We start from the raw sequence: 17,536 nt of genomic DNA on the forward strand, positions 1-17,536 counted from the left end.
TGCATTGGCACCGCAACCACCGGCGGGAGCCCAACCCAGGTCGATCCTTGTTAAATTCCTCAGCTTCCGAACGAAAGAAGATGTGCTTAAGCGAGCATGGCAAAAGAAAGGGTTTATGTGGAGAAACTGCAAAATCAACCTCGACCACGATTATGCACCGTTTATTCTGACCAAGCGAAGAGAATATGCAGAGACACGGAGGGTTTTGAAAGACAAAGGCATTAAGTTCCAGACCTTGTACCCGGCCCGGCTGAGAGTCCACTATGAGGACGAGACTAAGACCTACAACTCGGTGGAAGAGGCGACGTCGGATCTGGCAGACCGCGGATTACCGGTAAAAGTTATCCCGCAGCCGGCGTCCCTCCTCGAGAGGATCCAGCGGTGGTCATGGTCACCGGCGAGGACGCGACGCGCGAAGCGAGCCAGTGGAGCATCAGGATACAGAGAGAAGCTGCAGGCGTTTAGACGCGATCACACAGAGGATAAAGACTAACTTGAAGCAAAATAATTGGTACGGTATATTGACTCCGGAGCAGGTAAAAATTGAACATTAACAAATTAACAATTTAGACGAAACAATTGTATTCATTATGAGGGATGTCGAGACACTGAAGAGGTTTGGTTGTGGCTGTTGAAACAGCGGAGGGCCCTCTAACCCAGTTAGGGAAGAAAGGTTATCCCTCAAAACAGAGGCTGGTGAGTGAAAGAGCCTCAAGGCTGGAAGTATGGACAAAATTTAAAATGTTCCTTGTTGAAAAAGTTCAAGGTTTTTGTTTTGGTTTGTTTTACTGTTATTCTGTTAAGAAGGGATCACCTACTATTTATATGGAGAGGAAGAGCAAGTATTATACATCTCTAATGACATAATGCAAAGTGGACTAGTGAAAATAATTTCTTTTAATGTGAATGGGGTTCTGAATCCAATTAAGAGAAGTAAGATTCTGTCAAAATTGAAAAAAGAGAAAGCACAGATAGCCTTCCTTCAGGAAACACATATGAGTCAATCAGAACATGCAAAACTACAAAGGATGGGTTTTAGACAGGTATTCTCTGCGTCATTTAAGGCAGGACACAAGAGAGGGGTGGCTATCCTTATATCGAATGTACTTGCTTATGAACACATATCAGAGACTGTGGATGAGGGGGGAAGATATATTAAGATCACTGGGAGAATAGAGGGATCTTTAATAACTTTACTGAATGTCTATGCCCCTCCAGGAAGTGACTGGTTACTATACAGACGGGTTTTTGACTTAATGGTTAACTCCCAGGGAGTGATAATATGCGGGGGGGATTTTAACATCAGGTTGAACCCAGCACTAGATTCCTCAAGATCAATTACACAAAACCAGCCTCTGACTAGGAAGCTGAAAGCATTGATGAGGGAGTTGGGCATAATAGACGTATGGAGAGAATTTCACCCGACTAGTAGAGATTATACACACTATTCCCACCCGCACTCAGTTTACGCAAGGCTGGATTACTTCTTCGTCTTCAGCTCTGAGAAATTTAGGATCAGGGATTGTAACATAGCAACAATTGACCTCTCAGACCATAGCCCTATCTCTATGTCATTAGCGCTAGGAAGGAAAAAAAGGAAAACTGTATGGAAGCTGAATTCAAATATACTCAATGACTCAAAACTATTGGAGAAATTAAAGGAAGACATTAGAGAATATCTAGACTTGAACGACACAGGAGAAGTATCATCAGCAATTCTTTGGGATGCATTGAAGGCTGTAATGAGGGGGAAAATTATCTCTATTACTTCACATATGAAGAAAATTAAAGGACAGAAATTATCAGACCTACAGGAGAAATTAAAGAAGCTACAACTAGCTGACAGTAATAAAATAAACCCCAATTTGAAACAGGAAATTAAAAAACTCCAAAGCGAAATTGACGAAATATTTACACTAGAAACTCAAAAAAAGTGGGTCTTCTTGAAACAAAAGAATTATGAGGCAGGAAGTAAATCAGCAAAACTGCTAGCATATAGGCTAAGGAAGCAACAAATGGAAAATACAATTTACAAAATAAAGAATCCAAAAACAAAAATAGTTGAAAATACAATAGAGAAAATTCAAGAGAGCTTTGAAATATTTTACAAGGAGCTGTATTCTCAACCCCGGGCCTCAGATGAAATTCAAATAGATACATTTTTGAGTTCATTACGACTACCCAAACTCAGTAGTTTACAAAATGACAGTCTTACCCAACCAATTTCTGTAAAAGAATTAAATTTAGCCATCTCCAAATTGAAAGCCGGTAAGTCTCCAGGCACTGACGGCTTCACTTCAGAGTGGTATAAGGCCTTGAAGCCACAACTAACACCATTACTACTTAACACATTTAACCAGATCCTACAACAAGGAGAACTTCCACCCTCTTGGAGGGAGGCAATTATATCAGTCATTCCAAAAGAGCAAAAAGACAAACAAGAATGTGGTAACTACCGGCCTGTCAGTGTTCTCAACGTAGACTACAAGTTGTTTACATCAATCTTAGCACGCAGGCTAGAAATACTCTTACCTGATCTCATTCATCTAGATCAGACAGGATTCATTCGACATAGACAGACTCTGGACAACATAAGAAGAACTCTACATATACTAGAACAGATAAAGAAAGACAAGACACCAGCAGTAATTGTAGGTCTAGACGCAGAGAAAGCCTTTGACTCGGTTAGATGGCTGTTTCTATATAAGGTTTTGGCAAAATTTGGCTTTCAGGAGAGATTTATAAGAGTTATTCAGACCCTTTATGATAAGCCTACGGCAAGAATTAAAGTTAACGGGGATCTTTCTGACTCTTTTACTTTGGAGAGGGGAACGAGGCAGGGTTGCCCAATATCCCCCCTCCTTTTTGCCTTATTTATAGAACCCTTAGGACAATTAATTAGACAGAGTGACACTATTGGAGGCGTTGAGGTGGCGGGAATTGAACAGAGGGCAATGCTTTTTGCAGATGATGTTTTGGTTCTTTTGGGGCAACCGGAGAGGTCCTTCTCGGGTTTGATGTCACTGTTGAACGAGTATGGGAATCTATCAGGATATAAGCTCAACATATTAAAGACACAGGTCATGACTTTGAACTTCACGGCACCAAAGAGCATGCAAGACAAATATAACCTGGACTGGGGAGCAGAATCATTAAAATATCTAGGAATAATGGTAACAAAAGACCTTTCAAAATTGTCTCAAGCAAATTATGGACCATTATCGTTGAAAATAAAATCAGACCTGCACCGATGGAATCTTATCCCTTTTCTAAATCTAAACTCGAGGATTAGCGCAATTAAAATGAACACTCTCCCAAAACTTTTATATATCTTTCGGACTTTACCAGTGGAAATAAATGACAATCAGTTTAGGGAGTGGGATAAATGGATATCTAGGTTTATTTGGCAAGGTAAAAAGCCCAGAATTCGATTTAACGTTCTACAATTGAGAAAAGAGAAAGGAGGAATGGCACTTCCTTGTTTAAAGAAATATTTTTATGCTGCACAGCTAACCCCTCTACTATATTGGTGCAATAGTGAGTATAAAGCTAGATGGAAGGAACTAGAATCTGAAATTAGTTTAGATTTACCTCTACAGGCTGTAATCGTAGATAGAGGCTTGATAGCCCAATTGGAAGAGAGAAATAACCCCTGGATTAATCTTACGTTAAAGATTTGGCAAAAAGTGGTTAAAACAAGCGAAATTCACAACATGCTCAGGCTCTTTAGATGGTGTGCTTATGATACAGAATTTATCCCCAATAGAGGGGATAAAAGATTTAAGTCCTGGATACAGAAAGGCCTTACAACCTACCTTTCATTCACACACAAAAACGCAATACAGAGTTTCCAATACTTGCGAGACAAACATGGCCTAGAACAGGGGGATTTCTTCAGGTACCTTCAGCTGCGACATTATTTCAACCAGAAGTGCAGGCCTACTGACTTCTCAAAAACAGAGTCGGAATTCTTCAGGATTTTAAGGTCGGCCCTCGATTCGGTTCCCTCCAAATCAATCTCAAAATTGTATAATGCTCTGTTTCTGATTAAAAATGAAAATACCTTGTACATTAAGGAAAAATGGGAAAAGGAAGCAGGAATAGAAATTTCGGAGGAGGCGTGGGGGGAAATATGCAGCTTTCAGTGGTCCTCAACTAACTCTATGGAGTGGAGGGAACACTGCTGGAAAAATATAGTAAGATTTTTTAAGACCCCCCACCAGGAAAGATACAATAATGAAGGTTCAATCTGTTGGAGAAAGTGTGGGTCAAGGGAGGCAAACCACTCACACATATTCTGGGAATGTCCTAAGCTGAGTTCATATTGGAAGGGTATCTATAAAATATTGTGCACAGTATTCAAAATTTATCTACCCATGGACATAGAGTCACTTTATTTGGGCCATATAGTGTGTTTGAAACAGAGGAGGGATATGAAGCTACTCCAGGCCCTTTTGGCGGCGAGTAAAAAATCAATCACCAGAAGGTGGCGAACTACAACTCCGCCTACCATACACGATTGGTATGGGGTAACCTTAGAAATATTTAAGATGGAAAAATTGACTTACTCTCTGAGGGCTCAAAAAGATAAATTCTACCAAATTTGGCAAAAATGGATTGATTTTGTAACCCCAACGAGAACAGATTTTGTATAACTTTGTATAACACCCGGTTTTAACAACTTTCCCTCTATAGTTGAGAAGAATGTAAAAATGTAAACTCCCTTCAGTTCAATTGTATATAGTTACTGTTTTTTGAAATAAGTGGGTGAATACGGATGAGCAGTGTCATCTTAAATATACGGACTGTAAGGCATTTAAGGACTGAGTCTTGACACTGGAAAACTGCGACATCTGGATGTTTTCTTTTTCTTTTTTCTTTCTTTCTTTTTAAATTTTCTTTTTATTACATATGTATAGGACTAAAACAAGGAAAATGGGCAGAGTGTGCTATGTAAAATGTCGAAAAGCTGTAAGTTTAATTGTGGTCTTTTTCCAAATAAAAAGATAATTACAAAAAAAAAAAAACTTATCATTATGAAGTAAATATTGATTGCACAGTGCAATGGATACACAAAACTGACACCCCATTTATATTGGTTCCCTATAAGTCTCACTTTCACTATGCTGTTCTGTCTGCCAATTTTGTCCAAACATCACAAACAGTGAAATAAATGAAAAGCGAGTGTGAAGTGTTTCCCCTACAAATGTTTTGCCCTACCAAGAACGCAGACAGAAGTTGCGGGAGGCTGCCTTGTACAGGCGGGGGGAGGGGGGCAGTGGCGTAGCCAGACATTTTTAATTAGGCGGGCCTTTACGAAACAGGGTGGGCCAATCAATACAGTTCGGTGAGCGTTAAGCTCAGATTAATCAGTGCACAACTGCCCTCGGGGGCTTTGTAGTCACATTTGTGTACATGATATCTCCATAAATTAATATAAACTTTTTTTATATATAACGTATTATATATTTTCAATATGTCAGGTTATATTTGCATGACGATAGGATACGGCTTACAAGTTTTTTTTGTTGTTATTGTTATTATAACAGGATGAAAGAAATGAACAAGACCCCCCCCCCCCACACACACACACACACACACCACACCCTGAGCTGTAACCATGTGAACATATGTTAGCATTAACTGACGCTAGCAGCCAGAAAACAAGAGAATCAAATGCTCAGGCTGTTAGCATTAGCAACGTGGTTGAAACACTAAAGCCACCTGGAAAATCTACTTGTCTGTTTGCACTTTAACCCTGAAGAGACCCTGCTGAAGACTGTGGGTGTGATGTCACCTTGCTGTGCTGGATGGAGCATCACTGACAACTGTGTTGGACGTTTCCTGTGACGGCTGATGCTGAGGAACATCTCCAGTTCGATACCATACTCCCATGCTGTTTATGTCCCTGTGCAAAGATGAAGAGCAGACATGCAGAAAGGGGTCCACTTAGTTCAGTTCAAGCAAATGAGAAAGTATGGTGACTGACAGAAGATCATGGATTCATTTATTTCCAGCGCCAAAGAGCTCACCCTATACAGGTGTAGTTAACAAGATGGTACTTGGACTTCGCAACGATCTGGATGTCATATAAAGCCGTCTCTGCAGCCGCACGAGGGCTGATTTTCACGCAGAGCCTCCTCTTCCTCATGGCAGCTTCCTCTGATGAGTCAGGTACACACGAGGGAGTCAGACAGGAATTGGCGATCCAATTCTGTCATCTCTGAGAACCAAGCTAAAAAAAAAATCTACAGGCATTTCGAACCTCTAGGAGAAACTGATATTCACACATCCCACATATATTTTACTATGTAGTCATTAGCAGCCTCAGAATAAGAGATGAGCTAATATCAGTTTCTGGGTGAGTTGCTGTGCTCAAAGGGAAAATGCCTGGACAGAGCAAAGCCACAAAATCCACACGCGTTATTATCATTTTTATCATTTTAGTCCGTAAAATGACAGAAGCAAGTGAATCCTCCATCAGCTTTAGTGCACAACAGGGATTTAAACCAGATATTCTAGATAGAAACTCATACATAATGTCACATGTATACATTAAACATGGATTCACATAAAGTAATAAAACATTAAATTACAACATAGCCAAACAAAACAAAACATAATCTCTTTTCTTCATTCAAGAAAAAGAAAAAAAAACACTGCCATGCTTTCCTATATTACATCTGAGCCCTGCTCATTTATTTCCCCTGCAACACTAGAAAGTGCAGTGTAAATGCAATGATAATAAAAATAATAAACAAGCTGTCCTCACTCCCCACACCAAAATATTATTACATTTCCAAGGCATGGATAGTAAGGGGGAATACACAGCACTCAAAACACACTAAAGCATTGGGGAATGCATTTCATTAATATTAGATAACCCCCATCCACTCGTCCTCTCCCCAAATAAATACATAAATAAATAAGCCCCTCATAAAGAAAAGCACAGCTCCAGCTGAGATAAACAATGACTCATGATTCTCTTCTCTTGTACCTCCAGGGCAAAATGTTTATTTTATTCCCACAGTCTGCCATAAATTAAGCTAACCTGCACCCATAAAGCATTCACTATCTCAAGCAAAGCTGCCCCTGAGGACCTAAGCTGGTCAGAGAGTGGAAAAAAAAAGAGAGGGAGGACGAGGAGGAGGAGGAGGAGGAGGAGGAGGAGGAGGAGAGCGAGTCTAGTCGGTATTGACTGTTTACTTACTGGTGTCCATTGTTTCTTCCACAGGTGTGAAGCCCTCTGGCAGCGCGTCCTTAATGTCAATCACCTTCATGTCCACAACAACGTCAGGCCCCTGAAAGACACAAAAAGTATGCAAATTTAATTTTTAAAAAAGGACAGAGAGCTAGGAAAAAAAAGGTTGGTCTTTTTGATTTTCTTTCCTCAGGAGAGGAAAGAGTAAAGATAATAAGAGTCAATGATTTACTAAAAGCCCAGTAAGTCTCTAAAGGGAAGAGTTGACAAAATAGCTGAAGTAATTACTCTCTAATAGCTCTCTCTTTTTACAAAGAGAAAATGCATCTGTGAACTTCTAATCATTCTCAACCTTTTGGCGAGAAGCTGCGGGATGATGGGAGACAAGAGTAGGCAGTCTAATCAGCAGAATGGGACTGGTTAAAAACAATCAGGGACTGTGTAGTTGACATTTTCAAGCATGACTCTTCCCTGCCTCCCATTACATTTTCATTTTTTGCCATAATAAATTGCAATAATACACAGCGGTGGACGAGAGTGGGACGAGCCAGGCGTGACTTGATGCGTCCGAAAATGCTGGATTTCACTGCTACTGTTGCCCGACAGTCATTACCATTAGACACATTTTTTATTCATAGTTTTTATACTGACTTAAGGAGGAATATGGACGAATGTTATTACTATGCATGGAACCTTTCTTTTGTGTTTTTCCCCCTTTTTTGCTAGAGAGATTTCTTCCATCAGGGCCTGACAAAGGGGGCTTTCTACCTCCATCGTAGAGCATGATAAATCACAAACTATTTACTTCCCCCCACGTAATTCAGGGGCTAATTTTACAGAATCTGTTTTTGTCATAGACAATTACAGTGGGAGCTCCAATGACTGGCAGACAAAATAGCCTTTGTTGATGGCTCTGTCATGTTTTATTTGTGTCAGAAATCTTTAGAACAATGTGGACACGCATTTTAAGATAATATACAGGAACTAGGGGAAGGCTATTTGTATGCTATATACTAAACTGAGGAGCAGATTGAACTCAGGCATGAGGCAGCCGCTGTCAAGTTACCTGGCTTTTAGAGGACATACAGTAAAACAAAACACAAGAAAAAAAATGATTAAGCCCTAAAATGGTGCAAATAATAACAACAACAACAATGTAGATTTGTTTACAAAGCTGTCTGTATTATGTACCTGCAGCCCACGGAGACAATTAACAGACAGCCAATAGTAAACTGCATGAGCTGAGGTTAGACAGGTTGATAATGCCAGAGATGTAAGCAGGTGTATTTATGGCCACGGAGCAGCTGACAGCCATGCAACAACACATCAGCTGTGGGCTGCAGGCAGCAGACGAGTCCAAAACAGCATTATGAGAAACACGCAAAGATCATTTCAGCCACAGGGGAATCAAAGCTGCTCATCTCTGGAGCTCTTTATATAGCACAACCATGCTGAAAGTGCTTTTTGTGGAGTAATTTCTTATATAAAAAGGAGTATTTTTGCATTCCCAATTATATGTGAATCAGCTTTCAAGAACCACCGGCTGGTAACCATTTTCTCTACAGGGACGCTGTTGATTGAATAAATTGGAATAGTTAAAATACAGCTCATTGTTGTTTCATGAATAAACATAAATAACATCCTCAGGAGGACCGACAACATGAAAAATATCTCACCGAGGTGTTATTCATCTGGAATATGCATGCAAATTCATTTTATGTAAAAGTTCAAAAACTGCACTGCCAACGCTGGCCTTTTTAAACGGGACGTTCACTTGATCAAAGTGCAAAGTGCACAAAGATATTCAGGAGGCAGAGCTAATAACTGCCGGCAAACCAAAAGGAAGGTGCTGCAGATGAGTGCAGGGATGCATAGACAGAAGTTTACATTCACACTTACAGCTTTTCTGGTGAAACAGAGGAAGCGAGTGACCTTGGATTTGAATAAGCCGTCCTTCCACAGGTCGGCGTCGAAGCCATCTGTTGTTTGTGCAACCTACGTGAAAAAAAGAGAGAGAAAAAAAAACATGCAGGAGGTGGGATAAAGTTAATGTATGTATGCCATGAGCGTGTTGCTTTTGCCTCTTCCCTTGCATACTAGCCTTAATTAACGCTTGCCAACACTAGCGCTCCATCTCATTAGTGCTCTGCGTGGGTAAAGGAGTCTTAGCCTCCAAAAAGGTGGCTAAAAATATCATCCCTTGGGACCGGGCTGATTAAAGATGCCCTGACAAGGGTCTGCTTTAATAAGGAAACCAAACTTCAGTGTGCTTCTGTGGGAAAGCAGGGATTATATTTGGGGTAAGTATGTTTTTAAAAAAAAAAACAAAAAAAAAAAACAAACCCTACTGTAGTATCCCCTGAGCAAGACACAGGTAAACTGATAACACGGCACAGGCACCTGAAACACTGCTCTACCCCTCAGTGTGTATTGTTCCATTGTTTAATGAGACAAGCCTTCTAAGAATAAATTACACAGGATTTAAAGCAGTATCATGTGTATGCCCAAATAAGTCTAAATTCAAAGACTTAAGCAGCTTGTCCTTGCAGCTTGCATAGCAGTAAACGATCAGCAGAGTCAGTAAAAATAACAGATTGCATCATATTGACAGCATGTAGGCACGACAAGTCGAGCTCAAGGCCCAACATTGCATTGCTATGTAAATGTAGGTATGCAGGGCAGAATGATAAAGCAAAAGTATAACCTGCAGACTGCATCACAGAGACTCTTCCATCGTCCCAGCAAATATGCTTGGCTGAAGCGTCATGTTCCATTGGCTATCATGTGAGAATCACCTAAATAACTGCCAGAGTTATTTTCTAAAGGGATCCTTTACAAAGAAGAGTCAATCTAATGAGGTTCATTCAAATGAAGAAGTCATAGATCTCTGCACCCACCCACACACATTACCCCCCTGACAATAATGAGGAATGACCTCGGTGACTGGGTGGGGGAAACATGGCACAGGGAGATTCATGAAAAACCACCACTGACTAGATGGGATGAGAGCGGAGACTAGACCGGGGAACAGAGATAGATAGTGGGATGAGAGAGAGAGAAAGAGCACGGAAGGAGCGGAGAGAGGGATTGCAGGGCGTCTCCAACAGCACTTCCGTGAAAGGTCCCAGAAGGAGCCTATACATCACCCGCCTCCCTCTTCTTTACAAGACAACCCGTCTTGGCCACTTTTTCCAGGTCAGTAGCCAGCGGATCCTGTCAGCGTAAACAAAGGGCTCGCTTTGTGAAACCCAAAGTCAAGCTGAGGAGTAACGAGGGCACGGTCCTCCAAGGAGGCACCTCAGGCATCATCCTGCCACAGCCGCCGGCAGCAAGGATGCGACGCATCCTGAATGTGAAACGCCAACCGCTGAGCCACGGCACAGAAGGCATGCGGAAACTTGCGATGGCTCTTCTCTAATACTTTCAAGTCTGCCACCGCAACGGCTCCATCATTACACAGACTTCAATGAGAAGCATGTGTGATAAGAGACGCCGTAGCTCTGATATTGAAATGTGGTTGTATCATTTGATTTAAAACGCAATGACAGATTGAACTGCCACTTCCTAAAATCTAAAGCTTACAGTGATCTGAAAGCCCACCTGTGAAACAAGTCTTTTGGGGGGGAGGGGGGTTGCTGAATTCTCCTATGAAGGATCTCTGGAGACAGACACCACCAGCAAGTTACTATGAGGCGCTGAGAGGCACAGCTGTGAGTGAAAAGATTTAAAGGCATACAATGAAAAATCTCTGGGGAGTGAAGCCAGGTGGAGAAGACATAAGAGACGTACAGGGAACAAACCAGCCTCTTCAAAGGAGAACAGAGAAACTGAAAAGAAAAACTTAATAAAATAGATAAACTGAAGCCTGACTATATTACTTCTGCAGCAGTTATTGTTGAAGACGCCCTGACATTATGTGTTACGTTCATCTTATTGGCTCATTTGCTGATGGGAGAAAGAGGACTGTGCACAAAGCACTGAGCTAACATGGGAGCTGATGGGTGATTAGCTTAGCATTGCTTAGCCACTGACTGCCATCCAGGGGAAACGGATAACTTCACTCTTTCCAGAATGAAAATGCCTGCCAGCAAGCTCGCTTTCTTTAACAAACTGCATCTCATTTGTTAAAAAAAAATAAAAATAAAAATGTAAAAATTGTTTGCCAAGCTATGCAGTAACATCAAGGTGACGACAAGACAAGAAGTCATTTTTACATTTCTGTTTGTGTTTGAACTAAACAAAGAAGAAACAACGAGACAGCTAGTGAGCTATAGATCTGTGGTGTTTTTTAAAGTTTAAAGAGAGCTAGCTTTCCCAAGCTAAGCACCTTCTGGCCTTAACTCCAGACTTAGCACACAGACATGAGAGCTGCATCTATCTTATCTTCTAACTATGCCTTAAAGAGGAGATACTTCCTCAAAAACAGAGAAGCGGCTCTTGGGTTTGTAAACCCAGGCATCATAACTGATAATAAGCTACTGCTAGGCTTCTTCAAATAAATTTTCAGTAATGAGTTGATGAGCGTGACATGTCAAATGCTGCTCAGGTGAATCGGAGTTACGCACATATCCCCTTTGCAGCCCTTGAAACAGAGCGAGTGCGTGTGTGCGTCTCCTCGTGGCGTTTGATGTTTGGGTGGCTGCTGGTGCTTCAGCAAAGCTCCTGATCCCAGCGGAGCAGTGTTTGATCTGGGCCTGCGCTCTCTTGTGTTGGAACAACCTGCTCAAGTTCAGAGATGTGAGCGCATCGTATCAGAGAGCAAAAGAGTTAATCAGCCCTTTGATCTGAAGTATAAGAAGTATGGTAAGTATGGTACGCAGTGGGTATTAAGGAGGAATTCTAAAAGTAGTATGAAAGGGTGGGGGAAAAAAATCAATAGGAGCGTAATATCCTGCTGCATTAGTACACTGATGCTGAACGCTGATATTTTTGTTTGTTTTTCAAGTCTGCAGATGAAAAGACCACATAGCGATGTTCAAAAGATGTTGCTGAAGTGGGGACAAATGCATCTGAGATAGTGCTTCAGAGTCTAAAAGGCCTTGAATCTTATCTCAAAGGCTAACCGGTGCTTGACTTTCTATTCATAGCTGGGATTTTGATATTTTATTACCTTGAAGAATGTGGGTTTTTTTTTTATTTTACTAAGGAAAACTACCACAGACTGAAATATATCATCTAAAATGATCGTAGTGAAGAAATGGAGCGGAACCACACTTTTCCCACAAACATGAATCTGATCAAGGTCAAAACATGTCACACAGACAGGAAGCAAAGCCACATTCACATCACAGCACGAGGGCGAGTCTACGGCCCTGCATACATTCAAGAGTTTCTGACACATAAAACATACAAATGTCAACCTCATGGTGGCACTACAGAAGAAGTCAAGGGCTTCATTTAGCAAAAAACAGAGTAAAAAATTTACTTCTTCTCCTGACAATGGCTGGAAAACTGACATTTGAGATTTGCTGCTTTTGGTTTTAAATATGTCTTAATAATAATGAGGTTTGGGCAATTTGTTGAACAAAACAAACATTGCAAAGTAAGTTTCGACAAATATGTTTTTTCAGGGCTGATATGATTCTGATTACTAGTAATGAAGGAGACTGATAAACAACATGAATTTGCAGTAAAATTAAAAATCTCAGTGTCAAAATTTACAATAATTAGTGACGAAAGGTACTGCAATTAAATAAAATTTACTCAAATAATATACTTACAGAAACGTTTTAGGTGAGTTTTGAGATACTTGGTTTGTGTGTATTTCCATTTCCTACAACTTGATACTAGGTACTCCACTTCCTTAACTGTAAGTTATAAATTTGTTTATTTTATATGTAAATCAGACAAAAAACACACACACTTTGATAAACTGAAAAATGCTGAACCACAGATCCAACAATCGACCTGCTCTGTGAAAGTGTCACTCTGAACTCTGGGAAACTGTGACAAAATTTCTCATTATTTTCTGATTTTTAAAAACCAAATAATCAATTGATTTAAATAATCAGCATTTGAAACCGATTTTGCTATATGAGGCAGTATGAGTGTTTTTCACATTGCTGCACATTGTGAGTACTGACACAAACAAGACATTTCATCGTTTGTATGACCGTTTCGGCTACAGTTTCATGATCTTTTTATCATTATTTTTATTATCTAAGTCTAAACTGTCCCAAATTTCAAACCGCTGGTGTACTGCCTGCAGGTTAACGAAAAAAGTATTTACACTTTGCAGTACATCCACGACTGAGATAAACCACGGTCATCAACAGCCAGTGACGAGCTTTTAGCCCTACAGAACACCCACAGTATCAGGACATGAACTGAAACGTAGCAGCAGAGGAGGAGGAGGAGGAGGTCTGACGGGGTTTCTCTGAGTTTGTCACTACCGTGTGGTGTGTGCGCTACTTCCCTGCCAGTGGCTCCGATCGGATGCCAACCCACCCTCATCTGCCAGAGATTAAAACAAGCTGGGTGTGTAGGGTGGAGCAGGAAGAGCTAGAAACTGGGGGAACGGGGAGGGTTTGTGGGCGCTGGGCGAAAGCAAGAAGTTGAAAGAGAGAGAGAGGAAGTGAGCTCTGCCCTTGAGCTTGTTGTTGTGCTGGATTCAACTTTCACACGCACACACACACACACACACACTCTTCCCCTTTTAACCCTCCTGATGTCTTTCACAGCCACGAGAGGTTAAAGCCGATCCTGCGCTGCATCTTCACACGTGACACGACTGTTGTGGTGCTTAAACGTAAAGGAAACCCAGCGGTACACTTAAATGACGCATCAGCCAAACATCATTAAACCTTTGCCTCTGGTGTGTCTGCGATGCTGGGGGTAACCAATAACAATGTCAGGAAGGGAATCATCCTAATCATCAAAGTAAACTTTATGAATAAGTCATCTAACAGCTCTGACAAAGAAACACCCTGGAAGGCTGCCAGCATCCTGGCTGATAGTCAGACAGTCATACAGTTACATGCTCAAGTGATTTTAATGACCTTACACCGGCTGCTCATTTGTTTAAAGACTGAACTGATTTTACTTATTGCTTTTAAAAGGCCTTCATGGCCCGGCCCCTGAACATACACCTGAACTGCAGTCCTCTTACCAACCAGCACACAGCCTCAGATCTTCAGACCAGAACCTGCTGACTTAAAAGGTTTTAGTATTTAGTATTGTTTTTACTTTATTTAAATCCACCCATTATTTTTACATTTTCTCCTTGTTGTTTAATCTGTGTTTTTTTAAGTTTTATTCTTCCTCTATCATCATGCCAGCTTGTTTCATTCATACTTTACTGTGGATTTTACTTCTGTATTTATGTGTTAGCAGTAAAGCACTCTGAAATGCTGCTTTTAACAAGCGCTTTAAAAATAAACTTTACTTTTAATATTATTACAACCCATAGCAGTTTACCAAAATAAAAGGATTCCTTTTCAGATTATGAATTAATGGCATTTAGGCCAGGCAATAATGTATTTTAAGTCTCACAAAAGTGAACCAATAATCACTTCTCCCATTTTTGCTTTATTTCACTTGGGGTTTTTACATTCAGGGAGATAAAAATAACTTTGCAGGCTTAATCTAAGCTTGTTTCAAGACAAATAGTCCCCTACAGCTCAAAATGAATACTCACAACATAGTAGTCATCAGGGGCCTTGCTGAGTGAAGTGACCACTCCAACTGCAGAGATGGGCTCTGACGGCAGCTGGCTGCTCACTTCAGACATGTCGGAGCTGCATCAGAAAAACACCAGAGCTTCATCACGTCATTCTGTCAATCCACCAAATGAACTTCATATACAGTTCAATGCAATATTTTTTGTGCGTTCACACATACTTGTACATTGGTGCAATTAAAAAGGAGGCTATTTTAAAATCGGAAATCTGTGAATAAATACACAAAATACACACAGTGAAGCTAAATTAGCACTACAGCCTTCAGGGTCATTACATGGAGGGTTTTTCTTGGCTAATATGACCACACTATTGACTTCCTGATGAGGCTAATTAGGATCTCGAAGAAAAAGTGGCCACCTAATCCAGGATCAAATGACAAGTGAGACCAACGACAAAAACAGCATCTGGAGACCATCCAGTGACTTCACCAAATCACAAATTAGAGGGAGTGAACACATATTTTCAAGGAAGTCCCAATCAATTGCTATCTGTTCCTGTCTAAGGGAATTTTTTCCCCTAATGGGTATGCAAGCCTTTTACAGGGTAAGTGGCTTTGCAATGGTTCCCTTACGCAATTTTATTAGATTAGGTTTAAAGCATTCTTGTACTAACTGACAAAGTTGCTGCATTCAATCTTGATGTTTACGAAATCTATTGCAATTAAGCTGATCAAATTAGGGGATTTACTCCAGAAACAGCTGTCTCCTTAACAAATGTTAGATAGCTGTACTTATTCAAATGAAGCAGGATGGCAAATTAGCTAATAGAATGAAGGATCTCTTTGTAACATTAATTTGTACAAGAAGATCTTTGTTTTCCCGCACAACATTAAGGCTTAGAGACTCGTCCGAGCAGGACAAAGAAAACTCCTGCAAGAAAACTGTGATATTTTGATATGACTGCAGTAAACATGTAGTTTTATGCACATTTGTGCTAAGCAATGGTGGTAAGTAATTGAATACATTTACTCAAGTACTGTAATTAAGCACAGTTTTGAGTTACTTCTACTTTACTTTAATGTTTATACAACATTATGATTCTACTCTACTACATTTTGTAGGCAAATATAGTAATTTTACCTCCCCACATTTATCTGACAGTTTCAGTTTCTGGTTCCTTTGTAGATTCAGATTATTAATAAAAAATATCAATGAGCTAACATCTTGTATTATTTCCAATTCAACTACCCATTTCCACTAACTTCAGCATTTAAAATAAGCTAAATTTACCATCTGCAACATTACAGTGATGAACATATAAATACAAAATATAATTACGATAAAATGCAATAACTACATGATGAGTACGTTTTACTTTTCTATTTTAAATATATTATACAGGACCATTACTTACTCCATAGTATACTTCTAGATCTGAGGACTTTTTCCACGATTGGCGTTTTGCACCGGTTTATTAGCACATCGTCCTTCTCTTCATTTAGCAGTTTAGCAGCTTAGCTAACAGTTAATTCGTTAGTAAATGACCATAGGTTTTTCACTCGTTCCTTTAATCGTGAACGGTACTTTAAAGTGGTAAATTAGCATACATCCTACAAACATAACCCTCCGTTATTTGTAAGTTTGTGACACCAGTCAACCTCTTCACTGCAGGTAAATCAGTGACACGACATTACGGCTTAGGACTCAGGACAGCCACATCTGCGCATTTCTCTCTTTAAAGCGGTACGTTAGTGTAACCTACCGACCGGCAACGGAGTCAGTTAATACTAATTATCACTACAGACACACCAGAAAGGCCTGAGCGCTTTTGAAGTGAAGCTAAAATCCATACTTGCTGCCGTTTGGTGTCAGTTTACCTGGCTGAAAAGTCTCGATCCCAGATCCCTTCACCTGTTCGACTTCGGACTTCAACCCGCGCGAACCTGCCGGAAGTAAGAACTTCCGGGTACGACTTCAGTAAATGATTAGCTAAAAGCTAATATTTATTTTACGACCATGTTAGTAGATTCGCCTTCATCGTCATTTTTCAAGTCTTTTTCCCAATTAAGAAAAACATTGTTTATAAATGACGTATTTATAAATAAAAACAATTGTAGCCATTTAAATTCTGTTTATTTTAGTGGAGAATTTTTTTTGTTAAAGTCTAGAAAGTATTTTAATTTCCATTGAGGGTATAGCCTGCTTTGAATTTTCTAGTTTATTTAACTATTATGAGTCAGTGATAAAAATCACAAGGTTCTGCTGAGTGAATGAGTGCAGCCCAAAAGCACTGCATTCTTGAAAGTTAATTCAACAGAAGAGAACATTTCACAAAAGTACCATCAGAAAACTCTATGAATGATAAATGTGCCAGTTCACATTGTCAGTGAGAGTTGTGCATAGATGGAGAATAAAAGCCTGGGCCAACAATGCCACTTTGACTCCTGGGTGTATTTCTTTGCAATAACTTTTGAGATCCAATTTGGCTGCGGTAACTAAATTAAGGTTGTGCTTCACTGAATGACTATCATTACATGGATGTATCTACAGGTCACGCCTCCTGACAGTTGGTTCTCTCTCTAATCATCACATGTCATTATTGTAATCAGATAAAAGTAAGATAAAGAGAAATGTATTAGCTTAGTGGTAACATTAGGATGTACATCTCCCAGAGCACAAAACTTGAAAGCCTCTTTGTAGACTGTCCAAAACACTGA

At 40.2% G+C, this 17,536-nt stretch overlaps 1 protein-coding gene across 10 annotated transcripts in view; it reads right to left on the reverse strand.

Annotated features, from left to right (window-relative positions):
- mvb12bb (multivesicular body subunit 12Bb) overlaps positions 1–16,820 on the reverse strand; it is a 41,224-nt gene extending 24,404 nt beyond the window's left edge. For 3 of the 10 annotated variants that reach the window (XR_006843196.1, XM_046386800.1, XM_046386795.1), the window contains exons 1-6: positions 16,234–16,307; positions 14,838–14,937; positions 9,101–9,196; positions 7,211–7,301; positions 6,033–6,162; positions 5,798–5,908 (exon numbers count right to left, since the gene is read on the reverse strand). Coding sequence is in view for 8 of the 10 variants with exons in the window: in XM_046386800.1 (XP_046242756.1) it covers positions 5,798–5,908; positions 6,033–6,162; positions 7,211–7,301; positions 9,101–9,196; positions 14,838–14,937; positions 16,234–16,238 (533 nt within the window). In the remaining 2 variants the exon portion in view is untranslated. Of the gene's footprint in view, positions 1–5,797; positions 5,909–6,032; positions 6,163–7,210; positions 7,302–9,100; positions 9,197–14,837; positions 14,938–16,233; positions 16,310–16,696 lie in introns of those variants that run through there. The other 7 variants (XM_046386801.1, XM_046386796.1, XM_046386802.1 and 4 more) reach the window with 4 other exon arrangements.
- Positions 16,821–17,536: the final 716 nt, after the last annotated feature.

This window comes from Scatophagus argus, chromosome 4 (genome assembly GCF_020382885.2).
Source record: "Scatophagus argus isolate fScaArg1 chromosome 4, fScaArg1.pri, whole genome shotgun sequence".
NCBI lineage: Eukaryota > Metazoa > Chordata > Actinopteri > Scatophagidae > Scatophagus > Scatophagus argus.